The sequence below is a fragment of the Camelus ferus genome, chromosome 16 (assembly GCF_009834535.1).
Source record: "Camelus ferus isolate YT-003-E chromosome 16, BCGSAC_Cfer_1.0, whole genome shotgun sequence".
Classification (NCBI taxonomy): Eukaryota; Metazoa; Chordata; class Mammalia; order Artiodactyla; family Camelidae; genus Camelus; species Camelus ferus.
Window position 1 is genome coordinate 3,691,138 of NC_045711.1, and position 22,369 is coordinate 3,713,506.

General features: G+C 35.9%; 1 protein-coding gene and 1 pseudogene across 24 annotated transcripts in view; both read left to right on the top strand.

Moving 5' to 3' along the window:
* The window catches only part of BCAS3 (BCAS3 microtubule associated cell migration factor), a 483,031-nt gene that overhangs the window by 35,618 nt on the left and 425,044 nt on the right, over positions 1-22,369 (top strand). For all 24 annotated transcript variants that reach the window (XM_014552809.2, XM_032498340.1, XM_032498338.1 and 21 more), the window contains one exon: positions 10,827-10,908. In XM_014552809.2, coding sequence (XP_014408295.2) covers positions 10,827-10,908 — 82 coding nt within the window. The remainder of the gene's footprint in view (positions 1-10,826; positions 10,909-22,369) is intronic.
* On the top strand, positions 1,115-3,139 carry LOC102504712 (annotated as a pseudogene).

Consider the following 22,369-nt stretch of genomic DNA (forward strand, 5'->3'; position numbering starts at 1 on the left):
TCTTGAAACTCACTTCCTTCTTGCCTCAAGTTTTGTATTTTGAATTTAGTGTCAAGACCAAAATACTGACTTGGTTGCCGTCTGCTTTATGTGGTTAGCAAATATCTGTTCTATAAGTTGTTAGTCCTCACAAATATGCGTTTTAGGTGGTTTTTGTGGTTTACATTTTTTTTTCTTGATGGCATACAGAGTAGGTTACAGAGATACTGACACTCTGACATTAACTGAATCATTTGTGGTTAGCTAGGCAAAAATAAAACAAAAAACTTATCCCCTTCTTTCTCCTACTTTTAGGAGCTTTCAAAAGAATTACTTTTTACCATTAGGAGTGCTTTCCTCAAACTGTGCTATCTTGAGTTTTTGAAATTGTTGGAGCAGAACTACAGCACATAAAATAACCCCCTGGCAGTGACTGTGACTTGTTCGAAGAAAAAAGGCCTGAGTTTAAAAACTGTTCTTGAATACAGTTTATTAATAGGAGATTCTGATGCCTCTTTGATCTGGTCATTTTAAGGGAGTAGTTTTCTTTGTTTCCTTCTGTCTGAAATGAAAATATATCATCAGATTGGCGACTCCAGAGAGAGCTTGCTTTGTAGTTATGATAACCACTCACGTGGCGAGGTGCCATTCTTCTGTTGCTTAGGAACTGAATACTTTAGAATAAGATGACACCTCCCCGTCCTTCACCTATCTCTCTTTTTTTATATTTTTATCCTTTCTATAAAAATTGTATAGATGCATATATATTTACCTTTTCTCCCTAATTAAAAAAATTATTGTCACTTTGTAAGTTAAACTGTCACGAAAGTCTCCTTTTTAAAGAATTTCATCAGTTCATTTCTGTTGTCTATATGATTACTTAATGTGAAAGTTAGCGAAGTGTAACTTACATACTTATTTATTTAAATAGACCGAATGAGGCTTTTGTGTTGCTTTAGGAACTGAATTCTTTAGTATAAGACCTTATCATGGTGAGAGGGTAATAGCTCAGTGGTAGAGCCCGTGCTAAGCATGCCTGAGGTCCTGGGTTCAATTCCTAGTACCTCCATTAGGGAAAAAAAAAAAAGGCTGTCTGTCCCTTCATCCCCCCATCTCTCTGTATTTTTGCCTTTTATCCGTATTTTTTGGGGGGTGGGCGGTTATCAAGGAGGGTTAAAATGTATTTATGAAATTTTCACTTTTTCCATATATATGTAAGTAAACATTAACAGACTTTTTAAAGCAGATTTAGGTTTACTTAAAAATTGAGCAGACCCCTGCCTCCCCAGCCTTCCCCCGCGAGCCGACGCGGCAGCGCCTCTGTCTCGCGTTTTAAAATCCCCCCCCTTTCCCCTTCCTTTTTTTTTTTTTTTTTGCCCTCTTTCCTCTTCCTCCCCCACCCTCCTTTTCTCCCTTCCCCTCCCTTTCACCATTTCCCCTCGGAGGCGCTTCCCACGGGCAGGGGCAGAGCCGGCCTCACCCCCCACCTCTCCCCGGCCCGCGCCGCCGATGGCGAGAGGGAACCCTGTCCCCACCCGGGCACAAGCGGCGGCGGCCTCAGGTCCAGGGGCGTCACGGAACTAATTCGCTGCCCGACCCGCCGGCCGCAGCTGTGCGTCCCGCGCCCGCGCCCTCCGGCCCCGGTCCCCCTCTTCTCCTTCCTCATGCGGCCCCATCCTCGTCCCGTGCGCCCCTCTGCTGCGCGCTGAGGAAAGTGAGGTGGTAACGGGCCCCCGGATGACCCCGCATCACCTCTGGGAGGCCTACAGCTCTGCCGGGGAGGAGGAGGAGGAGGAAGAGGAGAAGAAGGTAGCTACATCAAGTGGGTGGCAGGAAGATCCAAAGGATATCATGAAGTTTCCAGGGCCTTTGGAAAACCAGAGACTGTCTTTCCTGTTGGGAAAGGCAGTCTCTAGGGAAGCAGGTGAATGTGCCAAAAGTGCCTACAAATCAGAATGTTTCTCCATCCCAGAGAGATGAAGTGATTCAGTGGCTGGCCAAACTCAAGTACCAATTCAGTCTTTACCCAGAAACATATGCACTGGCTAGTAGTCTTTTGCACAGATTCTTAACTACTGTAAAGGCCCACCCAAAACACTTGAGTTGTAGTGCAATCAGCTGTTTTTTCCTGGCTGCCAAGACTGTTGAGGAGGATGAGAGAATTCCAGTACTGAAGGTGTTGGCAAGAGATAGTTTCTGTGGGTGTTCTTGATCTGAAATTCTGAGGATGGAGAGAATTATTCTGGATAAGCTGAACTGGGATCTTCACACAGCCACACCACTGGATTTTCTTCACATTTTCCATGCCATTGCAGTGTCAACTAGGCCTCAGTTACTTTTTAGTTTGCCCAAACTGAGCTCATCTCAACATTTGGCTGTCCTCACCAAGCAACTACTTCACTGTATGGCCTGCAACCAACTTCTGCAATTCAAAGGATCCATGCTTGCTCTGGCCATGATTAGTCTGGAAATTGAGAAACTCATTCCTGATTGGCTTGCTCTTAGAATTGAACTGCTTCAGAAAGCACAGATGGATAGCTCCCAGCTGACCCGCTGTCGGGAGCCATGGCACATCACCTTTCTACTCTGCAGTCCTCCCTGCCTCTAAATTCCGTTTATGTCTACTGTTCCCTCAAGCATGCCCTGGTGACCAGTGACAAAGGAGTGTTCAGATTACATCCCTCCTCTGCCCCAGGCCCAGATTTCTCCAAGGACAACAGCAAACCAGAAGTGCCAGTCAGAGGTCCAGCAGCCTTCTACCATCATCTCCCAGCTCGAATGGGTGCAAGCATACCTCTGCTGAATGCAAAGTAGAGGAAATGAAAGTGAATGCCTTCTACGATGAGATCAAATGGCTCTGTAATGAAGATAATGCTTCAGAAAATGTGCGTTCTGTGTATGGCACTGATTTATCAAGGCAAGAGGGACATGCTTCCCCTTGTCCACCTTTGCAGCCTGTTTCTGTCATGTAGCTTCAAGTGTTACCTTCAAGTGCAAACTAAGGTAGACTACTGCTCTGGGAATGGGAACATGGAAAACCAGGAGAGGCTATAGAAAGGTGTATACCTTATCAGGCTGATTTGAAATGAGCCAGAAAAAAAAAATTTATTTGTATGGCTAATTATAATTCAACATTATTTAAGCACATAAAGACCAAAAACAGTGTAAAATTCAAGATTGAAAAATTTTTTTAACTAAAAAATTTGTTTGTAGTGTGTCAGTTCCACCCTTTTCTCTGCTTAAATGTGATGTAGATTACCCTGTGTCAGAAATTCAGTATTTTTTTTTTTAAGTTGCAGAATTCCTAGCTAGCAAACCCTGTCCCAGAATCCTGATTTAATTTTCATCTTGCTTTTACTTGCTGCTGCTTTGAATACTTACTGAATTTTATGCATGTTGATCTTCTCCTGACTTCCACTGATGAGGAAACCCTCAAAATTTTTTTAGCAATTTAGTGAACAAATTATTTGTGTAACAGCCCTGTTTAATCCATGATTCAAATTCAAATTAATCTGGAAAAGGTACTTCAGAATTGCCTTATGAATGAGAAGAAGTTATAAAAAAGGACTCCCCATTACCATGTTGATTTGTTTGTCTCCTTTCAATTTCTAGAGTTTGGAAACAAAATTATTTTCATTTTTGTTTATTTTAAATTGAAGCTTAAAAGTGGCATGTGATTAGGACACTTAGATTTGTTGAAAGCATTTTTGACATTCGTATAAAGGAATTTGATAAAGTTAATATATCCTGGTGTCACCAAAGAAATATGTTCTGTAACAGCTGAAATTGATTTTTTTTTTTTTTTTGGATAACTGATCAATTCACTCATTTATAATCAGTAGGAGAGACTGACTAGATGTTGGGGCAGCTCTATGGTTTGGATCTGTAGTATGTAATTACTGAATTCAGTGCCCTAGTTTTATGTTAAGCTATTAGGATTTTCTCGAAAAAGTTAATACCCCTGCCTCCCCAGTCTACCTATATTTCTTCATGACTTAGGGATCCTGAGCTCCCTGTGCAGTCTGAAGAAGGTATTGCAGTCAGAACCATGTACTGATGATAAAAGCCTCTGGTAGCAATAAAGCTTGTCCTTAACCTTAAAAAAAAATTGAGCAGAACAAAGCACAGAGCTCTTTTTAAGAACTTCATTTCAGTTACGTCTCTATGATTGGTACATGTGAAACAATTAGAAAAGATTGATAACTACATTTGTTAATTTACGTGAGCTGTTTTTATATCACTGATGGTAAGATAACTGTTTGCAGGTAAAAACATTATATAAACACAGAAAGGTTGGAATGACTGGGGGATATTTGCCAGAGAGAGTGGCAACTGCTTGGATCGTGAGCCAGAGTGTGAGGACTAATGTGTTAAGAGCTGCTGCCCAGATGAGGTGCTGTTGGCCCCCTTGGTAGTTGTCCTTTTCTTGGGCGCTGAAAAGCTTAGGAAGTAATTCACCAGTGGGTTCCAGAATGAGTTGTACCAGAATGTGTGTCATGACATGGTATTATCACAAATTTTCAGGTATTAAGTATTAACATGTTTTGAAAACAGTAGGGCAAGGGGAAATTGTGCTAAGTACCATTAAGATTGAATAATGAGGCCAAAATAGACTTAGTCATTTATTTATCAGTACATTAATTCAACTAGCGTCTTCTTGATTTAACTCTCTCTTGAGTGCCAACTATGTGTTACATATTTTAAATCACACAGTTGCTTTGTTAGATATGTCACTGCTGTTATTTTAAGGACAAACTCAGATTTAGCAAATTTGTATGGTTAATAAACACAAGTCCAATTTATTTTCTGCTATAATAAACTGTTGGAATCACTGATGTTGTTGATGGGTGATCTTTGTAACTGATGACCTGGCGTATTGTACATACTTGGCAATGTTGCCATAGGCCATGATTTTGGGAAAAGAGTAAAATGTCCAGGCTCCCACCTCTTGGCTGCTTTTACTCTGTTAGATTTCCTAGGTGGAACCAGAGGCATTACTTGTCTGGAGAACTCAGACGTGAAAGATATCTTTGAAAGTTAGGATGTGCTTAAGATAAACAAGAGGAATTCTTTTTCTGATGTCTTTCATGTCTAGTGGCTTGGTCCTTTAATCTGTATTTCCAGTCTAAAACTGATCTACTGTGTATGATATAGCCATTTTGAAAAATAGGTAAATTAATGCTCTTTTTAATTAATTTATTTTAGAGATTAAAGCTTGTTAAAGTATTGATCAGGAAGAAGAACTACTAGTCATATCTTTTGTTTTTGAACTGCTTGAGTAATAGGAGAAAGATAATTTTTGTATGTTTCCTATCTTTAAAAGGGACTAAATTTGCTTTGACTGTTTTTGTATGAATTGTTACAAATTAACATTTTTTGACTTGAAGGGATATCATTTTGTTATAACTCAACCATCATACCTTAGTAAAGGGGAGAGATTGTTCATTACTGGATTTGGAATTAAGATATGAATTCAGTTAGGTACAGAAAGCTCTACTTTTTTTTTTCCTTTTTCAATTTTATTAGATGGGATTATCACAGTCCAACTGCACATACACATTATATTGCATGTAAATACATATATACAGTACACTGCACCAGAAAGCTCTACTTTTTTCCAGAGCTGCTGCAATGAGTTCTCGAATCTCGTTCATATTCTGTATTGTTCATCAAACCTAGTGCTGGAAATCGAGGACCCTTCAGGACAGAAGTCTTACATCATGTGCCCTGATAGAGGACCACTGCGATAAAGGTTGTTCATATACTCAGTTTGAGGCAGCATTGCTTTTCCAAAGGAGACTGATTTATGCATTTCATCACTGTGCATAATAGATTTAAATCCATCGTTTCTTAGAATCAGGCAACTGTGTTGGGCAAGAGTATTAGACTATTCATAACTAAATTCCAATAAGCATATGAAAGGGTTGTTCAAGCAACCTCCTTAGTGATAAAGAAAATGCAGATTAAAACCACAGTGAGAATCCCACTGAATGCTTACCAGAATGGCAGACACTAATTGTTGGTGAGGATGTGGAGCAGGTAGAGAACTCTGTTAACTCTGGTAAATTGGTACAATCACGATAGAAAACTATTTTGTTAAAATCTACAAAATATGCACCTATTCATAATACAAAAGCAATTCCACTAGTAAATACCCCAAAGACGTACTTAAATAAGTTCACTAAACGATATGTGTAAGAATGTTCATAGCAATATTCTTTATGACATTATATTAAAAATAGTAAAAACCATGACACTCACATGGACACATCAAAATGAACACATCATAGATTTTATTTAACTTTATTAATGAGATGTTAAGTAAGTTGTCATCGCTGATTCAAAGGAGAATCTGAAAAACCCATATAGGCAATTAGGAATGCTGAAATGGACTTGTTAAGAGATGCAAACCTACCTAATATTTTATTGAGACTAAAAGGTACTGCCTGGAATCATCTTTTTTACAAGTGGAATTCTGTTGTATCTCTGCCAGACAATTCATTTGCATTTCTGTGGACAAGATTCGATTGCATTACTATCAGTTTCTACACCTTGCAGTATTGTGAAATAGTCCAGTCAAGACAAAGGTCCAGATCCTTACAGAATCAAATAACCTCAAAGGGTCCACTAGACAACTCTTGGTAATCCATTGAAAGATTACACAGTAATCTTTTTCCCATGTGAAAGTTTTTTTGTTTTTGTTATTTTTCCTGACATCTTAAGAGCCAAAAACGAAAACAACCCAGAAATTCATCAACAGTAGAATGGATAAATTGTAGTATTTTCATATAGTGGAAATCAATATAGCAACAGAAATAAAAAACTGCCATCATGTGCAACAATATGGATGAACTGCACAGGCGTGTAATGTGTGAAAGAAGCTATTCACAAGAGAGTGCACGATATGGGATGCCATTTACCTAAAACTGAACAAGTAAAACTTATGTAAAGCTTTAAGTCAAGATAGTGTTTATGGTTATTCTTGAGTTGGGTTTGTGAACGGAATGGGGTGTGGAGGGAGCTCTGAGTATCCATAATGTTCTATTTCTTGATGTCTGTGCTGGTAACAGAGGTGTATTATCATTGAACATTCATCAAGCTGTACATATACCTTAGATTATGTATTATTTCTCTGTCTGTTATCTTTCAATAAAGTATGCTGAAAAGAATCAATTGCAGACCACAATTTCTCCATGTGACCAGTGTCTAAAAGGGAAGTTGAGGCTGTAAATATGTACTCTTGTCCGAACTGTATGTCGCTGTAGAGCATTGTTATTGTCCTTTGTATTTGATTGAGTTTTAGTTTTGCAGTCAGATGCCTTTGAAAAGTTATCAGGGTTTGAGAAACAAGTTGGGTCGTGAGGGCTGGATGAACTTCATATGTTTTTAGATTTCTCTAAAAGCAGTTATAGAGTGCTCCCACAACTGTTACAGCCTTTTCTCTCTGTGTATGATTGTCTCGCTGTTATAATTTCCTTTTGCCTTAGACTGAGTTGTGAGATTCTAAACTTGTACTCCCCCACCCCCCTTTTTGGTTTGGTATGTAATTTGCATATTTTCACCATGCGAAAGCTATTTTCTATGGTTGGAAAAGATTTTTTTCCTGCAGTGTGAACAAATCATTCTTTGTTCTCCTTATTGTGCCTCCAAACTGGTACGTCCGGTTTATGCTCCAAACAACAAAAGTCTGTCATCAGAAATTAAAATGCCAGTAAGAACAAAGGCAGAGACCCATGAGGAGCTATTGGAGAGGTTTCCTCCCTGTTTGCTCCTCTCCCCAAGTTACCGCAGTTGCCAGGAAGTTGGAACGTTGCTTGGTACACTCCTTCCTTGTAGTTCTACCCTTGCATTTATTATTATTGTTGGTTTAAAAGTGGACTTAGAGCTCCTGGTAATTCTTGTCAGGATCAATAAAACCGGCATCTCTGAGATTCTTTGCCATTTTCAGTGAGCTCTTTTAAAGAAACCTGAAAATCACTTTGAAAGCCTTAAAAAAACTTGATCAGTTTTGACACTCATTTATTTGTGAGCAAAATTACCAGTGAACGTACTGTATAAAATTATTAGAGGCAATTGAAAATGGCAGCTAATGTGGAGCCCGGGAGGACATATCCACCCTCTCTGTGTCCTACCTAAAATGTGCACATCTTCTCTGTACGCACTGTGTTAGCACTGTCTCTGTTTTGAAACCATATTTCAATAAAGAGTTTGCTTATGCTATTTGGAGAGTTCTCTCTGGGAAGTTTGACATTGTAACTCACTTTGGATATTCAGAATCATGCTTCTAACAAATCTTGATTTTGACCTATTCACAAACATCTATAAGTAGTGATAATGTCTCTCCCCCACTTCCCTTATAAGTAAAGATTCTAGGACCTTAAAACTGAGAGGAAATGAAGGATGGGTGATGAGTGTGGGGATGTATTTTGTAATCACTCCTAATGTTTTTTCTTACCTGTTGCTGTCCATTTGAAGAGGGATTTAGAGTAAAGCTTAGGACAGAATAGGGCATTTAGGTTTGTTTTGAAAGCCGTTATGCTCAAAAGCATGTTGTGTTCACATTGCAAAATGTTTTTGTATGTTGAAGTGAGCTTTTGTGTATTAAATCCAGTGATAACAAACGTTTATCATATTGTGACTATGCCAAGCTAGGTCTGTTTTATTCTTTATTGTTTAGTGTAATTTAGTATAGCAACTCAGTTAAATATGGTGACTTTTTTTTTTTTTTAACTTTAAGGCTTTTTTTTGGTAGGACCAAAAGCTAAATGCTAGGTTTGTGGCATATGGAAATAATAGTAGAGAGCAGTGGATTTTGTGTTAGAATACTATGATTTGTTATAGGTATAAACTTTACCTGTGAGAAGTGGTTTTCATTACTCTGAATTATAGTTTCAAGGCAAGTTCTACAGTATTGTTTTATAATTTACTTTTCGTTTTATTGTTAACAAAAATAGTATATATAAACTGAAGTTATTTATCCATTGCCCAACTACAATTTATTTTCAAAAGGTAAATGACCTGGTAGCTTTCATGGTGATAGCCAATACTGCATCCTAATGTAATTGGATTACATTAGCGCTATACCTTTCAGTGAAAGCATGCTTAAAATCAAAGAGATGGCAATATTTAGATTTTAGATAATGTAATCAGTGCTTTGGGTGGGAGATTTAACCAAATGACCCTTTAAGGCTTTTTCTAAATTTAAAATTCTGTTCTTTAAGAGTAAAATGGAGACTTAAGAGCTGCAATATATAACGGCTGTGGTTTTTCATTTAGAAAGTTCATGTTTACAAAGGAATTTGTAGAGAGGTAAATTCTTACGGTTTGCTGTCCTTAGTTCGCAGCCTTTGTGTGTTCAAGTGGTGGTAGGTGGTGCTATTGTTGCATAGTTAGTGGGAAGAGCCTAGCTCTCCTCCTGTCTTCTGTATCCCAAGTGTTACAGAGGGATTTGGCATTGTGGCTAATAAATAGATTTTAATAATTGTTATAAGAAAAATGAATATGATGGCTCTTTGGGCGTTACCACAATTTAACAGTTATAAGAAACAAGAATATTTACAGTTTGCAGCTCTTAAATTCAGAAAGAAGAGACGTTGGAGATCTAAAAAGTAGTTAATCTCAGTCAGCTCTGCAGATTTATAGTTTAATATTGGAAGATTTATAAGACTTTTATTTCATAATATATACAATGTTGATATTTTAAACTGCTTGTTTGGCAGGCCTATTAAAAAAAATACCATCAGCATATTTCCTTTGAATGTTTGTTGTTATTACATCTGTTATAAGTTCTTGGGTATTTAGAACTAGTTTTATAATGTTTGCCATTTTCTGTATCTGATGTTACATATTCCATCAAACATTCGACATTTATGAAAATGTATTAGAAACTACATTACCACTTATAAGTAGTCTAGAAAGCCTTTCTTACCTAATTCTAATTTAATCTGTTCAATATTTCAGTTAGCAGCACACTGTTCTCTTGAACCACTAATTTTGAAAAGCAGTTGTTCTCATACTTGATACATGTATTAGTATATCTCTTTTACTTTTGGATTAATAGAATACAATTCTCTTTGTATTTGAGGAGCAAATCTGATACAACTCAAAATGAACGGACGTTGATACAGTGTTTGATCTATGTGTATAATAAGTTGGGAGGGTATAGCTCAAGTGATAGAGCACATGCTTACACAAGGTCCTGTGTTCAATCCCCAGTCCCTCCTCCAAAAATAAATAAACCTAATTACCCCCCCCAAAAAAAACCCCTCCAAATATTTAAAAAGGAAAATAAGCAATATAGGTTTGTAGAGTTTAAGTGATTTACTCAAGGTGGTTAACAACAACTATGGGTTGCAGAACCATAATTGGTAGCTAAAATATTCCCCTTCCACTTCAGTGTTCTTTGCAGCATATTGTATTTTTTCTTATTTATGATATGTTTGCAAAAGTTAGTACAACATTTAAGTTCTACTTTTCAGGAAGCTAAGAATATTTATCTTTTTTTAAGTGGAAAATTGAATACTAATTAAAAAAATCATAGTTGCTTTACTCTAAATGGAAGGCAGTCCTATAGGAACTGAGCAGACAGCATAGATTATTAAAGATAAAAGATCATTTATTCAATTCACACCAAGCATGTGCTCCTATAACTTTCTAAAAATATTTATAATTTAAGATACTGATATGCTTAACGTATTCGATCAGCCATAACATGTGCTAGTGTGTATACATATATTACATTTCAGACAAAAAATTATGATAAAACTTTAGGAGATCTTGTTTTCGTATTATAACGTTCTGACCTGCATTTTCATTTACTGAATTTTTTTTCTGTCTTCTTCCTGCAGATCAGTGGGGAAGCACAGGAACTCTTTTCTGTTCGACATGGCCCAATTCGAGCCGCTAGAATCTTGCCTGCTCCACAGTTTGGTGAGTGTAGCCCTTAAGAAGAAACAAATCATTCAGAAAGAGGTTTCTCTTTTATTGGTCTTGGACTACAGACAGCAAGAATGATAACTAAGTCTGTGTTCCTCCAAGTGTCCATCCCCCTCCCCTCCCTCCAAGATAAACTCTTAGTTCTGTCAGTTGAGATGGAAATAGGTAATCTTAACCAATTCAATATGGCCATTCACTTTCTGCTGTGGTTTTGATTTATCTTCCTCCTCTTTGATCTCCATTTAGCCCCTGACTTTGCTGGCTCTTTCTTGAAGCCCTCTTCTCTCTTGGTTTTCATGGCACGGCTCTTCCCAGATCCCTTCCTTGCTGACTGTGCCGCTTTTGTTATGCTTCTGGTTTAGCTTTCTTCCGTGGCCATTCCCCACGCCTCTGTTGTTCTCAGCGTCTTTGCTGTCTCAGTTCTCCTGACCGCCTTGGAGAGCTTGGTTTTCACCATTATCTTGGCTGTAGGTGAATCGGCTGTCTGTACTGCCAGCTATGTCACAAGTACGGCTTCAGGCTTTTGACCTTGGATCTCCGCTTTGCTCACTGAAATGTCTTCATGTTGCGTTTAAATATTGTGTGTTTTTTATTAAAAAAAAAAAAAAAGTCAGATATATGCTTAAACTACTCTTATTTGGGAGCCTAAATAATTCCCAATTCTTTAACGATCTAAGCCTTTTAAAGGTTGGTACTTTCTCCTTAACTTGCTTGTGTTCACTCAGTAATGTTTTTGCAGGTGCACTAAAAACAATCTTATTAATATCACTTGCATATTTAAAAAAGAGGATATTAAAATATTTTAATTCTATTATATTTTTAATGTTTATCCAGAAGTTGTGAAATCTCCCTTATACTACTTCTTTTTGCAGTTAGTTCTCTAAGTTGGTGAGAATGATGCTTATTAAAGCTTACTACCATGTGCATTGAGCACTTATCATGTGCATAAGTAATGTTAGGGATTCATTTAGTGATTAAATCTGCCTTTTATTGAATTGGGAAGAATGGTGGTAATGAGGCAATGATACTCTGCAGTCAGGTGGAGATTTTCATTGTTATTCAACTATGTGGCATATACAGAGCTCAGCTCTGTCTCTCCTTTAAACTCATTCACTGTTTCCTGTTGCATTTGTGTTTTGAAAGTTTCGACAAAGAAGATTGTAGAACATTCTTTTCTGATAGGTTTTTGGAATAGTCAGCTTTCTTCTTTGGATGGTTGGAATCAAGAAGAACTTCATTGCTAAAGGACTCTGCTGTGTATTTGTACCTTTTATATGTAATTCACAGAGGCAGATTTTTCTCCCTACATTTCATTTATGAAGTTCTTCTCTTTATACTAATTACTAGTGTTCAACTTTTCTCAACTTTTTTTACTTTGGGCAGAAATACCTCATGAGAGAATATAAAGCTTTAAAACTTAATATTGCTAGTCGACTTTGGGTATGTTTAATTTACTTCGTTTAATTAAAAGAAATTTTTCTCCATCCACCATAATATACTTTTAAATACAATATAATATACTTTCAACATGCTTTTTTAAGAATTAAAATATAATTTCAGCAAAGCTTAATGTTCTATTATGACTTGCAAAAATTACATGTGTTGCTTTTATTGTGTCTTAATTTTTCAGGTTTGTTTTCATCAAAGTTATACATGCCGCTGATCACATAAAAACTTATAATGGAAAATAGAATACCCCATTTCTTTCTTTGGCCCATTTTGGTTTTGTACTCATTTTGGTGGAATTAGTCCTTTAGTAGCTTCCTGAAAAAGGATATGTGGTGTGTTTTGTTTGTCCGAAGATGTCTATCTTTCTTAATTCTTGATGGCTAATTTGGCTGGGTAACACATACTTGTTTGTAAATAATGGTACTTCAGGAATTTCAAAGTATTGATCTGATGTTATAGTTGAAACCGGTTTGATACCCTTTTCTTTGTATATGGCTTGTTTTTCCTTCTGAGAGCTAATAGATTGTTGGCTTTGTTCCCAGTGTTCTGAAACTTTTCACTGTTGTTTCTTGATCACACATTGTCCTGGGCCCCTTCAGTGTGGAAATGCAAGTAATATAGTTTTGAGAAAATTCCTTAAACTTTTTTTTTTGGTTTTGAAGATTTCTTCTCCTAAGTTTTTCATGTTCTCTCTTTCTGGTACTTGTATTGTTTGGCTGTTAAAGCCCACTAGAATGATTAATTAGAAAAATAATTTCATTCCCATTCTTTTTGGGAGAGGATCTCAATATGGATTATTAACTCTTCTTGAATAATTCTTTTCTTGAATAGTTCAATTTTTTATATCCTCACCTTCATGTGCCTGTTTCTTTCTTTCCTTCCTTCCTTCCTTCCTTTCCTCTTTCTTCCTTTCCTTCCTTCCTTTCCTTCCTTCCTTCCCTTCCTTCCTTTCCTTCCTTCCTTCCTTCCTTCCTTCCTTTCCTCTTTCTTCCTTTCCTTCCTTCCCTTCCTTCCTTTCCTTCCTTCCTTCCTTCCTTCCTTCCTTCCTTCCTTCCTTCCTTCCTTCCCTCCCTCCCTCCCTCCCTCCCTCCTTCGAATTAATAAGTAATTAATAAGAGCTGTTGCATACCAGACTTATTAACTCTTTTGTGTACTGATTCCCTTACAGTGTATATTTCCAACATCATTTTGGGCCATCTCCGGTGTTCCCTATCTTGCCTGTATCCTCTCCCCAACAACACTCATTCTCTTGTGATAGTTTTACTGAACTTCTTTCATTTCCTCAAGTGATCTGTCTGCTTTCTTCCAGGTCTCTTCCCTTGCTGTTTCCTCTCCTAGAGTACCCATGTCCTAACTCTCCTTGCACCTTATCCAGGGTCAGTAGTATGTGCTCCCATGGGACTTACTGGTTTTTATTTTAGTTGCTTATTTGCCACTTACTTGCTAAATTTGTAGGCTGTTTTCATATCTTAAGTACCTCACAGAGCACTTGATACAAGATGTTAATAAATACTTGATTATTGCTGCCTAGAATAATATTTACAAAGTTATGATCTGGAAGAAAAGCAAGGTCCCTTTCTGTAGGTGTTTGTGCAATCTGTCTCTTAACTAAAAGTGAAAAACTGAAGTATTTGGATGTCCTTTTATCTCACAGAGGGTCATCATTGTATTTAATGGGCATTTACCCATATTAGCACAGTTCTTGCTTCCCTATTTCTTCATGGTCACTAACAATAATTGATTACTTTCTTAATAAACCTATACCTGCTTTAGAATTTTTTTCACTTCAGTGTTTGAGAAAGCTGTGACCAATCAATTTGTATTCTCATATCAGTTAAAATCTTTCTTTTTAGAACTTAATTCCACGTGAAGTAAATTCTTATTCATTACTCTTAGTAGTAGTTTTTAGTGACTCAGTACCTCACGTGTGAAATAATATACAGCAATATGTATGATTTAATATATGTTAAAGTTTTTATATAATTAGAGACTTTGTGCTAATAGTGGTTATTTCCAAGGAGTGGGATCAGAGGACAGTTTCACTTTAATATGTTTTTAATTTCTTAAAATGAAGACTGTATAATTCTAATCAGTTAAATTGTTCATTATAAAAATTCAACGAATACTGAAAATTCACATGATCTTATGTTATCAGAGATAAACCCAGGTTAACTTTTAACTTTCCTTCTTTCTTTACTCAGATATCAAGCATGCATTAATAGCTTAGAATATGCATTTCCTACTTTTTTTCTCTTACTTTTTCACACATGCATAAAATTTACTTGTAGTATTATGTCCAGGGCCTGATTCAAGTTTTTTACATGTATTAATATGTCTTTGCTCAAAAATTTGTAGGTATCTAGGTTTTTTTTCAGTTTGTATTATGAACATCTTTCCATTTCAAAACTTGAATTTCTTTTAGCGTTGTTAAAAATTGTCATTCCATTGGATGAACATTTATATTAATTTTAACCTTTTTCCTATAACAGGCTATGTTGTTGTATACTTCTCCATGTGCACATTTTAAAAAATATATAGAATTATTTTTAGGATCACTTATAGAAGGGGAATTACTGAGTCAAAGAATGTATACATTTAAAATTTTGATAATTGTTGTAAAATTGCTTCTCAGAGAGTATGCTGTCATTTATATATGACACTTCCTTTTTTCCCGGTTCTGTCCTCTGTCATAGGTCTTTCAGTCTATGTCTGTGTGATGGAGAAAAACCCTCTTCATTTGCAATTTTTCTGTCTTTGAGTGCTAGGGAGAGTGGAAAAGTCTTCATATTTTTGCTGTTTATTCTAATAACACCATGTTTGTACTCTTTGCTCTTACTGATTTGAGCTTTTTACTAGACTTTTAGTGATAAATTATTATGGACATGTATCCTGTAGACTTCCTTTATAGTTTGCAACTTAACCTTGTTATTTGGTGGAATCTCTTGGTTTTTATGTTATGTCTTTAGTTTCATGCAAAGAACACCTTTGCCTATTTTACCATGTCTAAGTTTAAATCATGACTCTCCTTGAAAGTTGAATTAGAAGTTTTTTCTTCTCTAAACTTGTTTTCTTCTTCTTTTATAGCTTCATGATTTTTCCTTGCCAAGCTGTGATTTTCATAGTTTTTGGGGAAATTTCTCCTTTATTATGGTCTTTCCCCTAGTATAATGTATTCCTTTAAAGTCACAGGAACAGTGATTGCATTCTATGCAGAGCATTGCATAACGTGGAATAAAAATGGGTAGTGCCCCCCCCCCCCCCGTGAATTATCCAATATTTTACAAAAGAGAAGCTAGGACTCTAATTTTGTTTGAAGTATGTATCAGTGACCAAGTGGGTAGCACTGTTTTTGACTCTAATAGAGCTTATAACTCTGTTAGGAATTATATTAGCTTTGTAGTTATGCTGTTTCCTTATTGCTTATGGAATAGACAATCATTTTGGCCTCTGACTTGAACCAGATTTCTTAGAAATGCAGATTCAATCTTAGTTGTTATCCTTAGGAGTCCAATATACTGAGTACCTGAACTTTCTCCCAATAAGAAGGTTTTTGAGCAAATTCTTATGAACTAGAAGGGCCTTTATTCTGAGAACAGAAGCTATAGTTTCCTCAAGACTCTACGAGCCAAATTTCTGGTACCCATCCAAAACACTGGGTAGCCAACTTGGCTTGTTTCTTCTAGATGATTTTGTTACTACTGACTGTTGGAAAGGTACTGTTATTTTTTGTTCTGCTATGCAGGCAGTTCACAATTTAACATCTTAAAATATTAAAAGGTTTAAAAAAAAACCCCTGAAGATCTAACCCATTTTTTTTCCCCTTACTGGAGCGTAAATGCCAAGTATTTTCTGAAGCTTGTAATACCGTAATCAGCCCACCCGTGCAGGTGAAATACCGATTGTTGCTGCTGTTTTATGATGTGAATGGCTTAAGTTATTTTCTAGAAACAAACATGAGTAGAACACCTTTAGAGCTGTTAGTCAGGTAAACTTTTCCTCATTTGCTGTTTTTCTTGTTTGTTTGTACATTTTCAAATAGACTGCAATTCCTGTGTATTGAGTTTTTCATTATTTTTCTCAAGGTACAAACTACCTGTTTAATCATTTTCAAACAAGTTAAGTGGGATTTTTATCATGTTTAAAGAAGAGCTGTTTGAATTCATCAGTTGTATGAACTTAGATATTCTAATTAACTTCTCCAGACGAGTTTACCGTATTTTTTCTTTGCTGTAAAATTTTAATAACTATGATTAAACAAGTAAATCCTACAAACATGCACACACTCTCACAGTCTGTTCAGCCAAAACGGCTAGCAACCTTCCAAAAGTAGGCCAGCTGACATTTGCATACAGTCATCACCAGTATTTTGCAAAGAGGAAACAGGCTTATCGACATTTTAAATGGCCAAACTATGAGATTTAGGGCTTCCCTAATGTTTTCTGCTCTAATTATTTCTCAGCTTGCTTGGCATATTTTTTCATTACACCTAGCCCTTATCATTTGGGGCCTTTTGCACTTGGGGTCATTTAGGTTTTTACAAAATTTTGCTAAGCTTGTGATTTAGGTAAATTATAACTCAGAAACATATGTTCTGTTCACTTCAAATTTCTTTAATGCTTTTGGACAGAGAAACAGTGTTTCTAGTGGAGAATGTTTTAGAAGTACTTTTTTAGTTTTTCATGATGTCATGGTATTGAATTAGAGAAGTTGATCTAAGAATATACACAGTTTGTACCTATTTGATTCCTGTAGTTAGGGACTTTTCCTACAAGGGCTATTGTGAGAGAGAAGTATACTGAACAGAAAAGAGAGGAAGTAAATTGATAAATGAAGTGTATAAAATTGCTTGATATTTCTCAGATGAAATTCTGGGTGGATTATATACCTTATCACCCCTTTGCCACTCTTCTGCAGGGTGAATACCACTAACCCTGTTTCACAGGTTAGGAGACTTAAAGCTGAGAGTGGTTAGGTGACAGACGTAAAGACATGTGGTTGTAAGTGATCAAGCTGGAATTTGAACTTATAAAGCTCACCCCAGTCATTCAGGCTTCTGTGTCTCCTAGTATATGACTTTACCATTATTACAGAGAAACACTTTTTACCAAATCCAGGTGTTTCTAGGCTGTGTTGGATGGCAGAAATCAAACAGTTGTGTATTCACTGAAGCGTGTAAAAAGTGGCTCTGTTTCTCTACATCTTCGTCTGTTTTGAAGGTCCAGAGTATCTTCAATTATGTCTTCATTGTATCTGGAGTCCTTGGTTGTTTAGTCTTAGGGTGAAGAGCAATGAAAATAGCCAGTCCAGGGACCAATACATAGAAAGGTTGTTATCCTACCTAACTCCGTTTAAAATTTTAAGCTGTTGGGATAGTTTGTCACAAAGACAGCTGTAGTCTATTCAAGTCACGTTCATCCTAAATTAAATCAATCCTTTAAAAGAAATGTTGGTTCCCTTTTACAGGACTTGGTATAAACTATTAAAAGTACATCAAAAGGGTTAGTGACAATATCTCGAATCAGATAAAAACAAAGGTGTAACATGAAGCAACTAAATTACATGTGAGCATAATGATTCTGACCCAAATAAACAGCCTTGTAATGGAGATACTGATTCTTATCAGTGCAGCTTAAATGTACTTTTCCTGTAGAGCCGTAAGGAAGATTGTAGGTGTCTTAGTGAATTGACCAAATTATGGTCTTGGAAACTGGTGTTTATTTATCATAACACATTCTTAGGTGTGAAAATGGAAAACTCATAATTTTCTAAATAAGTTATTCTAAAGTAAGCCTTTTAAAAGATTTATCTTTATTGAGAAATAATTTATGTACAATGAAACTCATCAATTTTAAGTTTACAATTTGATGAATTTTGCCAGATGGATATAGTTATGTAGCTACTACCACAATCAAAATATGAAGCCTTTCTGTTACTGTAAGAAGCCCCTTTTCTACTTCATACCCACTGAAACGGCTATATACAGAAGGGAGATAATAACTAGTGTTGGTGAGATGTGCACTAATTGGAACTCTTATCCGTGGCTTATGAGAATGTAAGATCATATAGCCACTGGAAAACAGCTTGGCAATTCCTTAAAATATTAAATAGGGAGTTGCCATATGACCCAGGGATTCTACTCCTAGGTGTGTAACCAATAAAAATGAAAACATACATCTACACAAAAACTTGTACATGAGTATTTATAGCAGCATTCGTCTTGGTAGCTAAAAAGTAGAAATAATCTAGATGTCTATCAACTGTTAATAAAATGTGGTATAATGATACAATGAAATATTACTTGGCCATAAAGAAATGAAATTCTGATAAATACTATAACATGATGAACCTTGAAAACGTTATGCTAACTAAAAGAAACCAGACACAAAAAGCCATACATTGTTGATTCCATTTATATGAAATATTTAGGACAGGTGAATAGTTTTTGCTTTATATATTTTGCTGCACTGTTACTGGGAGCAAAGACATTTAGGAGGGTAAAGCCTTCTGTATGAACTGATCTGTCTGTTGTTAATGAAATCCCTGGTAATGTTCCTTGCTCTGAAACCTACTTTTTCTGTTAGTAATATAGATACTCTTGCTTTCTTTTGACTAGTGTTGGCATGATACATCTTTTTATTTTTAACCTTTGATTTTCTTTATATGTGAAATGCATTTCTTGTAAGCAACATATAATTGGGTCTTGCTTTTTTATCCACCATTTCATTCTGATTATAATTGTGTTTTAGACCATTTACATGTAATACGTGTATTACAGGATTTAAATCACAAAATGATTCCGCTTTATCTCCTGTATTGTATATGTTAACCATGTCCATTTGTTTTGTTTTTAGTGGTTCTTCATAGTGTATTTACAAATATATATCTTTTTTTAATTGTAGTATTGTTAGTTCACAGTGTTGTGTCAATACAATATATATCTTCAATTCATCACAGCCTACCTTCTAATAATATTATACCATTTCATAAATTATATAAAAATTTGAAAACATTCAACAGCAACAAAAAAAAACAAACAACATGATTTAAAGATGGGCACAGGACTTGAATATAGATTTTTCCAAAGAAGATATACAAATGGCCCATAAGCACATAAAAAGATGCTCAACATTGTCATTAGGGAAATGCAAATCAAAACCACAGGGAGATACACTTCACACCCATTAGGATGGCTAGTATATTAAAAACAAAAAACCCACAAAAAATGAAGTTTTGGTAAGGATGTGAAGAAACTGAACCCAAGTGATTTGCTAGGTCGCCACTGTGGAAAGTGGTGTGCGGTTTCTTAAAAATAGTGGATTTGTGAAAATTTTTGGTTATTTATTTAAATATTAAAATAATGTAGAATATATAGATATATCTGTTTTAGTAGACTTTATATTTTAGAGCAGTTCTAGGCTCACAGAATAGAGACTAGAGAGTTCCATTTATTCCCCCAAATGAGAGTTCCTGTTGCTCCACATCCTCACCAGCATTTGATGTTGTCAGTGTTCTACTAGCTGAGTAATGCTATTTCTTTGTTTTCCCTAATAACATATGATGGGACACATTTTTTCATTTGCTTATTTGCCATCTATATGTCTTCTTTGGTGAGGATTCTGTCGGAAGATGTGCAGATGACCAACAGGCACATGAAAAGATGCTCAACATTGCTAATCATCAGAGAAATGGAAATCAAACCACAATGAGATACTACCTCTCTCCTCTCAGAATGGCTATCATCAAAAAGACCACAAATAACAAATGTTGGTGAGGATGTGGAGAAAAGATAACCCTGACACACTGTTGTTGGGAATGTAAATTGGTGCAGCCACTCTGGAAAATAGTATGGTGGTTTCCTAAAAACTAAAAATAGAGCTATCATATGACCCAGCAGTTCCACTCCTGGGTATATATCTGAAAAAAACAAAGACACTAATTTGAAGGGATACATGCACCCTAATGTTTATAGCAGCATTATTTACAATAGCCAAGATATGGAAGTAACCTAAGTGTCCATCAGCAGATGAATGGATAAAAGAAGATGTGGTGTGTATATACGCCCCCCCCCACGACACACACAATGGAATTCTACTCAGCCATAAAAAAGACTGAAATTTTCTATTTGCAACAACATGGTTGGACTGGGAAGGTATTGTGTTTAGTGAAATAAGTCAGACAAAGACAAATACTATATGATGTCACTTGTATGTGGAATCTAAAATTTACGACAAATTAGTGAACATAACAAAACAGAAGCAGACTCACAGGTATAGAGAACAAACTAGTGGTTAACAGTGGGGAGAGGGAAAGGAAGAGGAGCAAAGTAGACTAATCCTATTTAAGAGGTACAACTATTAGGTATAAAATAAGTGACAAGGATATATGTACAATATGGGGCATATAGCCACTATTTTATAATAACTATAAATGGAGTATTACCTTTAAAAATTGTGATTCACTATGTTGTACCCCTGAAACTCAAGTCATTCTGTTCTACTGATTGATCTAATTATGGGTCAGATTTCCTTATTTGCATGCCTTGAAACATTTGTTTCGATGCCACACTTTATGAATTTTATGTTGTTCAGAGTTGGTATTTTGTATTTCTTGAAGTATTTTTGGGCTTTGTCCTGGGATATAGTCAAATTACTCAATTTTTGTTTGGCACATCTGGAACAATCTTTAGCTTAAGGCAGGAGTGTGCAAACATTTTCCTAAAGGGTCAGCTAGGAAATATTTTAAGCTTGTAGGTTATTTGTTGATAAAGAAAAGAAAAAAATTGGGTGGGATTTTGTTGTAAAATAGATTAAACTTTAAATCCTTTATGTTGACAGTATCTTTGGAGAACTTGAATCTCAGATCCTTTAAAAGGTGCAAGCATTCTTAGAGTCATTGTAGTTTTAATTGTGCTGTCTTCTCTCTGGTGATAGATGTAGTAGCAAAAGAAAATGATAAAAACACCAAGGGATTCTTTTTTTTTTTTTTTTTTTCTTTTGATCTCATGAATAGGTATTGGAGGCTTAAACTTTCTCTCTCTCTTACTATTATCAAGGGATTACTATGATTCTTGCCTTTTAGAAAATGGCATATTTTTTTTCCTTTGCCTGTGATGCTTTTAGTCTTAAAAACAAGAGGATTGGGCCTCAGTTGTTATCATTTGAATATCTTCTTGGCACCTCTGTTTGACTTAGTTTTCTCTGAAATTTTCCCTCTTGTTGGTTTTGCTGTGTCTTGCAGTTTTTATGTATACATGGGTTTTCATTATTTCACCTGCAGAACATAGGAAGAATTTTATTTGAGGCTGGTTGAATTTATATAGCTTCATAGTTAACAGCAACAAGCAGATGCATGAACTAATCAAAACCCTGATTTTGTAATATGAAAATCAAAAGTATACCTCTCTTTGTCTGCAAAGGAATGGGAAGCACACATTTAGGAGAATGGCTACCTGGTAGTGGGTGGGTGACAGGATTTAGGATGCATGAGCTGGTAGTGTTTTACTTGTCATCTTGGGTGAGAGGTTCAGAGGTGTTTACTGTATTATCAAAATGTAGAGAAGTCCAAGCATTCATCATTAAAGAGAAATGAACCAAAGGTTGTTAATGGTCTGATTCTTTGTATTCAGTATCCTAGGAGAAGAGGAGAAAGGTGCCAGCATGAGAAACTGACTGTGGCAGTCTTTACTTTGTCAGCAATAAGAATTAAAAGTTTAAAGTGAAATAAAGGGAAGGATAGTTCTCTTCTATGTCTTTTGCCTTGAGAGATTTTCTTACGTAAAGATACACTCCTTAAAGATGTTAGTCTTTTAAATTTAACAGTATTGGCAGGGGGCATATAGCTCAGTAGTAGAGTGTGTGCTTAGTATGCACGAGGTCCTGGGTTCAATCCTCAGTACCTCCATTATAAATAAATGAATAAACCTAATTACCTTCTGCCCCCCAAAATGTCTAAAAAAGTAAATAAAACCACATCCTTTAAAAAAAATAAATAAATTTAACAATATTAA